At 39.6% G+C, this 11026-nt stretch overlaps 1 protein-coding gene across 2 annotated transcripts; it reads left to right on the forward strand.

Annotated features, from left to right (window-relative positions):
- Window positions 1-1968: 1968 nt before the first annotated feature.
- On the forward strand, window positions 1969-10138 carry LOC121416939. 2 transcript variants are annotated; one of them, XR_005970279.1, is made up of 2 exons: window positions 1969-9455; window positions 9891-10138. XR_005970279.1 is itself a non-coding variant. In XM_041610469.1 (2 exons), the coding sequence occupies exon 2, from the start codon at window positions 3031-3033 to the stop codon at window positions 8707-8709; it is 5679 nt and encodes a 1892-aa protein (XP_041466403.1). In that variant the 5' UTR covers window positions 1969-2324; window positions 2760-3030; the 3' UTR covers window positions 8710-10138. The 2 variants fall into 2 exon arrangements, 1 of the variants encoding a protein (XP_041466403.1); XM_041610469.1 differs by having other exon boundaries at window positions 1969-2324; window positions 2760-10138.
- Window positions 10139-11026: the final 888 nt, after the last annotated feature.

Below are 11026 nucleotides of genomic sequence, written 5' to 3' on the forward strand. Positions count from 1 at the left end.
CAATCCTTAAACTAAAAAATAATTTACAAATAAATATTACTAATAGGCGATTGCCCTTTGTGCAATTATAACAATCAAGATTTTAATTTAAATTTCCAACTTTTGGCAGACCAAAGATTTACATCTTTCTTGGTCTAATAAATTAACCCATGCTTGTAATCTTTCAACTGGCGAATTCCCGCAGTATGTTCTATCAAGGAAGCCCCTTGGTTCTATTTTCATTGACATATACGTACTATCCCGTGTGTACATGCCCAGCCAAGTGTCCGCTCAAAACCGAGAACCTGTACTCCGAGGAATTTCCTATTGATATAAAAACGACATTTGAAGGTTATCAACTCAGAAATAGGTAGTTATTATAATCACTAGCATGAAAAAGATGGAAAGGGTCTCATATTTTCTCAACTACATGAAAATATTCATTTAAGGCATTATTCAAACTACTGTACATTCATGTAACTTGGTTACTTTGTGTAAAATGAGGTTCGTAAGTCCGAAAACGAAATTATTAACGAACCTTATTTTGTTTTCGGATTAACGAACCATCGGAACATCGAACCGTATTTCGTTTTCGCAGAATAAAACAACAAAACATATGTTCAAATTTTGGAGGACCAGAGACTAAGGTATCAATGGTCTGTTGTACGAATAATTGACTTGCTCTTCATAACTTTGATGTGACTTTTATTTCTTAAAGAAAAGAAGGAATTTTTTTACAATTCCAGGAAACCTGAAAATTATTTAGATCACCCACCTTGTTGCAACGTCACCCAAACAAACTCTGTTTACGAGTAATCCATATTTGTACCCCCCCCCCCCCTCTTTATTCTTCTAGATGTTATAGTTTCCATAGCATTTACAGTTATTTACACCTTTATTCATTTCCTTTCAAATTCTGTGGGACGTCATTTATTAAGTTGTTTGTTGTTTGTCAATTATTTTGCTGGGGGCCATAATCATTATCATCAATATTATTACATTATCATTATTATTGTTGTTGTTATTATTATTATTATTATTATTATTAATATTATTATCATTTATTATTACATTTTATATTAAAGTATTATCTCTGGGTTATTACTGCAAACACACAACAGAAAATAAAGATAGCAAATATTATGTGATAGATTATGTAATTAAGCGATTGTTTCTATATAAAAAATATCCAAACACCAACTTAAAAAAAGTTAATTAAATGTTATGGATTTTTTTTACAAATTTTAAATTTTAAAAAATTCTTTAAGAAAAACTGCCCTGTTAGTTGTATAGATAAATATAAATAAATAGACTTACAATCCTTAAACTAAAAAAAAATCTACAAATAAATATTATAAATAGGCGATTGCCCTTGGTGCAGTAATAACAATAAAAATTTTATTTAAATTTCAAATTATGGCAGACCAAAGATTTACCATCTTTCTTGGTCTAATAAATGAACCCATGCATGCTTGTAATCCTCGCGAGTCAACTGGCGAATTCCCGCAGTATGTTCTATCAAGGAAGCCCCTTGGTTCTATTTTCACTGACGTATACGTACTATCCCGTGTGTACATGCCAGCCAAGTGTCCGCTCAAAACCGAGAACCTGTACTCCGAGGAATTCCTATTGATATAAAAACGACTTTTGAAGGTTGTCCAACTCAGAAATAGGTAGTTATTATAATCAATAGCATGGAAAAGATGGAAAGGGTCTCATATTTTCTCAACTATATGAAAATATTCATTTAAGGCATTATTCAAACTACTGTACATTCATGTAACTTGGTTACTTTGTGTAAAATGAGGTTCGTAAGTCCGAAAACGAAATGATTAACGAACCTTATTTTGTTTTCGGATTAACGAACCATCGGAACATCGAACCTTATTTCGTTTTCGCAGAATAAAACAACAAAACATATGTTCAAATTTTGGAGGACCAGAGACTAAGGTATCAATGGTCTGTTGTACGAATAATTGACTTGCTCTTTGTAGCGGCATACTATGCATTATATAGTATGGGAGTTAGAATTAGGACACTATTGTTCTAAGCACAGCATAGAGGCATGTGTATTATATGCATACTCCAAATTCCTGCACTCCAATGTTTACCAGTGTCTAATCAGGTATAAATATGTTTAGGTAGTGATAAATCCAATGACCAACGCAGTGACCAAAGGGGGGTAACTTTCCCATAATTCTCTTTGTGTGGAAGAAGATGCATTCATACTGGGTTCAAGCAGGAGCATTTTCATTGTGTTCGAAGTCACTCTTAAGAGGAGAGGTTGGACTAAGAAAGAGAGAGCAATCCTGATTAAGCTGTTGTTAATAGGGTTCTAACAGTTGGTGAGTTATATCAATTTATCTTTAAGTATAAGAATTGTTTCAGCAGTAATAATTATTGTTTATCAGAACTACTATAGAGTATAATTGAATACTTTTCTCATTTGATATTGAGTTATAATAATTCCATTATGCATATTATGGATTCTTTACTTGACAATTATATATAGTACAATGTATAGTCATACGGTTTGAGTTTATTGATATTCGTACATAATTATGTTTCCAAATTTTAGACAGAGATACGAATAATTCAGATTTCACTTAGTTATGTTGATAACAGTCAACTACATTAATTGCATTGGTATGAGTTGTATATAAATTGTATATAATTGTTTACTCTGATATTTACGTAGTTGTTCATAATTAAGTGCTAGTGTCTTATTTCTTGTATTATATACCATTTATCATTTATGTCATTTTCTCTATTGTTTTCAGTCAAACCACTTACTGTGTACACTTGCTGAGTAACACTAGCTGAATCACTTGTCGCACTACACTTCTGAATTAGACTCGCTGTATAACACAATTGGTGAAATCGTTGAGGAAGTCACAAGAGGTGACCTACTATTAAACGTTGTAAATACATCGCACATTTGGAACTGTTCAGTGTGTTTTGTAACTGTTCTCGCGTTGGCGAATGATTAGTGCGTTTGGCACCGAACCCCTAATGTTGAAGGATCAACATTAAAGTTTGACAACTGGCACCATGGATCAGGTAGCAGCTCTGAAGCAATCATGCAATGGTTATCTCGGCCAATTGGGCCGAAGATACAAGGAGTTGGAGCAACTGATGTTGGATCCGGTGAATCGTGATCAAGTCAAAACAAAGTACTGTCAGCTGACTGACTTATTCTCTTCCTATGAGGGGAAGTTTGGGGAGTATATTTCCCTACTGAGTGGAAAGGCGGAGTCTGACGCCAACGTTGTATTCAATAGCCAGAAGCTGAACTTTACTGAGTTTGAAACTCGTGTTAAGGTGTGGATGAGTGACACTGATACTGTTAAATCGTCGATATGTTCTTCTACTTCAATGAGCAGTGAGAGGCTCCGAGAAGCAAGGCTTAAGAAGAGGTTAGCCGAACAAAGAATGGAACAGATGAAGGAGCAACAGAGACTTGAGCGGGCTAAGCGGGATCTGGATGAAAGACTCGCAACATTGCAAATGGAGAATGAAATAAAGAATGCTGAACTTGAAGTGGAGATATTAGAGGAGCTTGAATGTGATCAAGAACTTAATGAACCGTCTCAGAACAATGATGAACCTCTGGGTAACGTAGAAACCAAACATACTATTAATGTTGTTGATAGTGCATGTAACGATGATGTAATTAATGATGCTCCAGGTGTTGGGGTGGGAAAGATTGGTGTGAACGCCAATCTTAACAGTAATACTGAGGTAGATAAATCTATCCGAGGTACAGTAGATATGGTTAATCCAATGGTTGATTTGTGTAATATGATGTTATTGTCTATGAATATGCCAAAGGCAGAACTAGCTAAATTTGACGGAGACCCAGTTAAGTACAGTGGATTCATTAATAGCTTTGATGTAAACGTAGCATGTAAGGTTAAGGATGACAAGACAAAATTGATGTATCTGTTGCAATATTGTGAGGGTAAGGCGCGGGAATGCATCGAGTGCTGTGACCTTATGCCTTCGGATGAAGGATACAAGAAAGCTAGGAGTATCTTAGCCAGTCAGTATGGCCAACCACATGTAATATCACAAGCTAGGTTGGCGAAGGTGTTAAATCGTTCCCCAATAAAACCCAATGATGGTAACAGTTTGCGCGAGTTGGCAAGGGAAATGAGTTCTTGCCGAATAACGCTTGAGCAGATGGGTCATACTGCAAACATGAATGCCACAGATAACCTGCTTAAGATCCAGGGTATACTCCCTATCCAACTACAGGCTAGATGGGCAGAGCGTGCCAATGGTCTTCTCTTGGCCGGCGTAGAGCCAAATTTCGCTCACCTTACTGAGTTTATTGAAAGGCAAGCTATGGTCGCCAATAACCTGTTCGGAAAGAACATAGGGCAAGGCCATAAAGCAGTAACTGGAAAGGCACATGCCAAGCAAGGGAGTGGGGGAAAGAAATGGACCACCCTCTCAACCTTTGGTAATGAGGAAGAAGGGAAAGTTAGCAAGAGGAAATGTCCTTGTTGCTCGAAAATCCATGACCTGGAGACATGTGATGTCTTCAAGGGTAAAACTCAAAAGGAAAGGTTTAAGTTAGTGCGCCAGAGTCGTTTGTGCGACAATTGTCTGAAGCCTTCGCATGTGGCGAAGGATTGCAGGCGCAAGCCCTTATGTAACCAAAAGGACTGTAGAGGTAAGCACCATGCCCTTCTTCACTTTCCGAGGACGGATGCATCGACTGGGGCCGGTGATGACAGGAATGACAAGGTTGGGAATGTTTCGAACCAACCATCAGCTACCAGTCTGGCTGCATCTGTTAATAAGAAGGTATGTCTGAGAATTATCCCAGTAAAGGTAAGGAACCGTGGTCGAGAAGTCGAAACTTGGGCTCTGCTCGATGGAGGAAGTGATGTGTCACTTTGTGACAAGAGGCTCGCCCAGAAACTAGGTATAAAGGGTGACAGGAAAAGGTTTAATCTGTCTACCATTAACCAGGAGAACAAGGAGATGAGTGGTACAGAAATCCAACTCTCAGTCTCTGGAATTAAGGAAACTGAACACATTGACTTAGAAGGGGTGTGGACAGTGGAGAAGTTACCGATTTCTGCTGATAGCATACCTCGGCCAACTGACACTGAACGATGGTCACATCTCCGTGATATCACCATCCCTCAAATCGATTCCAATGAAGTAATGCTCCTCATTGGAGGGGATACTCCAGAAGCATTTTGGGTTAAAGAAGATAGACAGGGTAAGAAGGGAGAACCATATGCTATGCGCACAGTATTGGGATGGACCCTACTAGGACCAACTTCTCGACAGAATAGACAAAGGTCAGGGTTCAATTCCAACTTTACCCACACAAGTATGGGCGATGACTTGCTCCAAAGACAAGTCGAGAAGTTCTGGAAACTTGACTTTGGAGAGCACCACCTAGAGGGTGAAAGGGGGCTGTCAGTAGAAGATCAGCGAGCTGAGGCGATCTTCAAGGAAACCGTCAAGAAAGTCGATGGGCACTATGAAATTGGACTGCCCTGGCGTCATCCAGATGTCAATTTGCCGGATGGCAAGAAGATGGCAGAAACACGTCTGCGATCACTACAGAGGCGCTTGGCTAAGGACCAAGTGATGCATAAGAAGTATACGGAAACTGTGGAGGGTTACATAGAGAAAGGCTATGCACAAGAAGTGTTTGATGTGGATAGTACACGTCATTCAGGAAAGACATGGTACTTGCCTCATCATCCAGTTGTCCATCCACAGAAGGGTAAGGTAAGAGTAGTCTTCGACTGTGCGGCTAGGAGCCATGGCACATCACTGAATGATCAGCTGCTCCAGGGGCCTGACTACAATAACAACCTAGTCGGTGTCTTGACAAGGTTCAGGGAAGAGAGGGTTGCCTTGATGGCAGACATCGAAGCGATGTTTCACCAGGTGAAGGTTGCACCTGAAGACAGTGATGCCCTGCGGTTTCTCTGGTGGCCTAATGGAGACTTGTCTAAGACACCAAGGACCTACAAGATGTTGGTACACTTGTTTGGTGCCACTTCTTCGCCAAGTTGTGCAGCCTTTGCATTGAGGAAGGCTGCCGAGGAAAATGGCGGAGTGGGGCTTGAGGAAGCAACAAAGGCAGTAAAGGATAACTTCTATGTAGACGACTGCCTTGTGTCTGTTGCAACCAGACAAGATGCTATAGACCTCTCAAGAGGTCTGCGTAAGGTGCTGTCAGCTGGAGGATTTCGACTCACGAAGTGGGTCAGTAACGACTATGATGTCATTGCCAGTATCCCTCCTTCTGAGCGAGCAGCATCAGTAGTTGACCTCGACTTTGAGAATCCTCCAATGGAGCGGACTCTTGGGGTATCTTGGAATGTTGAAGCTGACATCTTCACTTTCAAGGTAAATCCAAAGGAGAAACCTCCTACAAGAAGAGGTATTCTTTCGGTGACCAGTGCCTTATACGATCCTCTCGGATTTGTAGCCCCAGTTGTGCTGGTAGCAAAGATTCTCTTGCAGGATGTTTGCATAGAAGGCCTAGGATGGGATCAAGCTGTTGGTGAAGCTGAACAAGTTCGATGGAGGCACTGGCAGAATGGACTTCCGAAACTGCAAGGACTGCAGATTCAACGGTGCCTGAAACTAAAGGCTAGTGCAGAGACATCAAGACAAGACTTGCATGTCTTCTGTGATGCTTCCCAGAGAGGGTATGCAGCAGTGGCCTATCTCCGTACGGAGGGTGTGGATGGAAAGGTTCACTGTGCCTTCGTTATGGGGAAGACGAGGCTAGCACCAGTGAAGACGACTACGATACCACGTCTTGAGCTCTCAGCAGCTGTTCTGGCAGTCTTGCTTGGCCAGACCATCCAGAAAGAGTTGAAATTGCCGATAGCCACAACCACTTACTGGACAGATTCTACGTCAGTGTTGCAGTATATCCAAAATGAGAGTAGACGCTTTCATACTTTCGTGGCTAATCGTGTGTCTAAGATCCGTGCTGCAACTGATGTTGCTCAGTGGCGATTTGTAGACACAAAATCAAATCCTGCAGATGAGGGTTCTAGAGGCATGTCTGCAAGTGAAATGACTTCAGAAGCAAGATGGATTAATGGGCCCGATTTCCTGTGGAAGAACCAGGATCAATGGCCACAACCCTTGCATCTCCCTCGATCGATGCAAGAACTTCAAGGAGACCCTGAAGTGAAGAAGATGGCAAAGAGCAACTTTGTCAGTAGTGACAGGATGATAGATGATCTCCTGGAACGCTACTCATCATGGACGAGACTCAAGAAGGGTATTGCCTGGATCAGGCGATTCTTGAGATACCTTCGCTTGAAGAGGTTAGGAGACAATGAGTCATGCACCAAGGACGTGCTTTCTCCTGCAGAGCTGCAGGAGGCTGAAGCGGCTATTGTTAAATATGTTCAAGCGAAGGAGTTCCCTGATGAGCTGAAAGTTGTTCATGGAAGTGCTCAGAAGACTTCCGGCCTTGGCTTAACGAAAGTTAATCCCGTCATGGTAGATGGTGTGTTGCGTGTTGGTGGACGTCTTGCCAATGCACCAGTACCTTACGACAGCAAACACCCAGTGATCCTTCCAAGTGGACACCATGTCACCAAGCTGCTCATCATCCATCATCATATATTGGTTGGGCATTGTGGTGCAGGTGCTACATGGAACTCCTTAAGAGAGCGGTTTTGGATCATCAATGGTGGATCTTCAGTACGCAAAATAATCGGAAGGTGTTTCAGATGTAAAAAAAGGAACGCTGCCAGAGGGCAACAGTTCATGGCATATTTGCCTAAAGACAGAGTCACACCTGACAAGCCACCCTTTTCCAGTGTTGGCATCGACTATTTCGGGCCACTCTATGTCAAGGAAGGGCGGAAAACAGTGAAGAGATACGGATGTATCTTCACATGCCTTGCAAGCAGGGCTGTACACCTTGAAGTGGCTCACACCCTCAACACTGACTCGTTTATCAACGTGCTCAGAAGATTCATGAGTAGAAGAGGGAGGCCAGAGAAAATTCGTAGTGACAACGGAAAAAACTTCAAGGGTGCCGAACGTGAGCTACGTGAGAATCTTCACATTTTGAATCAGAAGAAGGTAGCAGACTTTCTGCATCAGAGAAATATCGAGTGGCAGTTCAACACTCCCGCAGCAAGTCACATGGGCGGGGTGTGGGAACGGCTTATAAGATCCGTGCGGAAGATACTAAAGAGCGTTCTTGGAGAACAACTAGTGAATGATGAGATCCTAGTGACAACACTAGTGGAGGTCGAAGGAATTCTTAACTCAAGACCTTTGACTAATATCAGACAAGATTCGAATGACTTGGAGCCACTTACTCCAAATCATCTGCTGATGATGAAACAACCCCATTGCTTGCCTCCAGGTATCTTTACGAAGGATGACCAATACTGCCGTCGCAGATGGCGACAGTGCCAATATTTAGCTGATCTGTTCTGGAAACGATGGCGTCGTGAATATCTACCAATGCTACAGAACAGACAGAAATGGCTACATTCGATCAGGAACTTCAAGGTTGATGATCTGGTCCTGATGGTGGATGAGACTATGCCAAGAGGACAGTGGGCCATTGGCAAGGTCTCGGAGGTATACCCCGGAAGGGATGGCAAGGTTCGCCAGGCAGAAGTAAAGGTTGGACCAAGGTTTTACAAGCGTCCTATAACCAAGCTTTGCCTGCTTGAAAGTAGTGAGCATAACGCTGCTCAAGATGAATGAGGTATAGAGCTCATCTGCCCTGAATATGCGCAGCCACCATTCAATTAAAATAATTTTTGTGTAAATTGCATGCAACTTGATGCATTTCCAACCTTCTCGTTATCACATAAAAAAAATATATATATTGTCTTGTATAATTTGTGTTGGTTATAAGCAGTTAGATTACTGTGTCAATGATTATTGACATGAAATAATGAGTATAATTGTTTAACCGTATAATCATTTTATATATTCATTATGTTTATTTGATACGATTCTCATTTCCTATTTGTTTGTTAAGTACATTTTATTGTTTATATTTAAGGTTGTTACTTAGGCATCTTTGCCGCTAGAAATTAGAGAAATTTATAGAAATTAACATCCTGAGGTCTGTTAATTTGGGGCCGGTAATGTAGCGGCATACTATGCATTATATAGTATGGGAGTTAGAATTAGGACACTATTGTTCTAAGCACAGCATAGAGGCATGTGTATTATATGCATACTCCAAATTCCTGCACTCCAATGTTTACCAGTGTCTAATCAGGTATAAATATGTTTAGGTAGTGATAAATCCAATGACCAACGCAGTGACCAAAGGGGGGTAACTTTCCCATAATTCTCTTTGTGTGGAAGAAGATGCATTTATACTGGGTTCAAGCAGGAGCATTTTCATTGTGTTCGAAGTCACTCTTAAGAGGAGAGGTTGGACTAAGAAAGAGAGAGCAATCCTGATTAAGCTGTTGTTAATAGGGTTCTAACAGTTGGTGAGTTATATCAATTTATCTTTAAGTATAAGAATTGTTTCAGCAGTAATAATTATTGTTTATCAGAACTACTATAGAGTATAATTGAATACTTTTCTCATTTGATATTGAGTTATAATAATTCCATTATGCATATTATGGATTCTTTACTTGACAATTATATATAGTACAATGTATAGTCATACTGTTTGAGTTTATTGATATTCATACATAATTATGTTTCCAAATTTTAGACAGAGATACGAATAATTCAGATTTCACTTAGTTATGTTGATAACAGTCAACTACATTAATTGCATTGGTATGAGTTGTATATAAATTGTATATAATTGTTTACTCTGATATTTACGTAGTTGTTCATAATTAAGTGCTAGTGTCTTATTTCTTGTATTATATACCATTTATCATTTATGTCATTTTCTCTATTGTTTTCAGTCAAACCACTTACTGTGTACACTTGCTGAGTAACACTAGCTGAATCACTTGTCGCACTACACTTCTGAATTAGACTCGCTGTATAACACAATTGGTGAAATCGTTGAGAAGTCACAAGAGGTGACCTACTATTAAACGTTGTAAATACATCGCACATTTGGAACTGTTCAGTGTGTTTTGTAACTGTTCTCGCGTTGGCGAATGATTAGTGCGTTTGGCACCGAACCCCTAATGTTGAAGGATCAACACTCTTCATAACTTTGATGTGACTTTTATTTCTTAAAGAAAAGAAGGATTTTTTTTACAATTCCAGGAAACCTGAAAATTATTTAGATCACCCACCTTGTTGCAACGTCACCCAAACAAACTCTGTTTACGAGTAATCCATATTTGTACCCCCCCCCCCCTCTTTATTCTTCTAGATGTTATAGTTTCCATAGCATTTACAGTTATTTACACCTTTATTCATTTCCTTTCAAATTCTGTGGGACAATGTCATTTATTAAGTTGTTTGTTGTGTTTGTCAATTATTTTGCTGGGGGCCATAATCATTATTATCAATATTATTACATTATTATTATTATTGTTGTTGTTGTTATTATTATTATTATCATTGATTATTACATTTTATATTAAAGTATTATCTCTGGGTTATTACTGCAAACACACAACAGAAAATAAAGATAGCAAATATTATGTGATCGATTATGTGATTAAGCGATCGTTTCCAACTAAAAATATCCAAACACCAACTTAAAAAAGGTAATTGAATATTATGGATTTTTTGTTAAAAATTGACATGTAAAAAAAATCTTTAAGAAAAATTGCCCTGTTAGATATAGATGAATATAAATACATAGATTTACAATCCTTAAACTAACAGATATTTTACAAATAAAAGTTACTAATAAGCGATTGCCATTATTACAGTAATAACAAGTAGATTTTAAGTTTAATTTCCAACTTTTTGGCAGACCAATGATTTACATCTTTCTTGGTCTAATAAGTTAACCCATGCTTGTAATCTTTCAACTGGCGAATTCCCGCAGTATGTTCTATCAAGGAAGCCCCTTGGTTCTATTTTCACTGACGTATACGTACTATCCCGTGTGTACATGCCAGCCAAGTGTCCGCTC

This window comes from Lytechinus variegatus, chromosome 6 (genome assembly GCF_018143015.1).
Source record: "Lytechinus variegatus isolate NC3 chromosome 6, Lvar_3.0, whole genome shotgun sequence".
NCBI lineage: Eukaryota > Metazoa > Echinodermata > Echinoidea > Temnopleuroida > Toxopneustidae > Lytechinus > Lytechinus variegatus.

What these genes read in the sequence shown, in the direction of transcription:
- LOC121416939 (XM_041610469.1), top strand. Translation starts at nt 3,031, where the DNA reads ATGGATCAGGTAGCAGCTCTGAAGCAATCATGCAATGGTTATCTCGGC.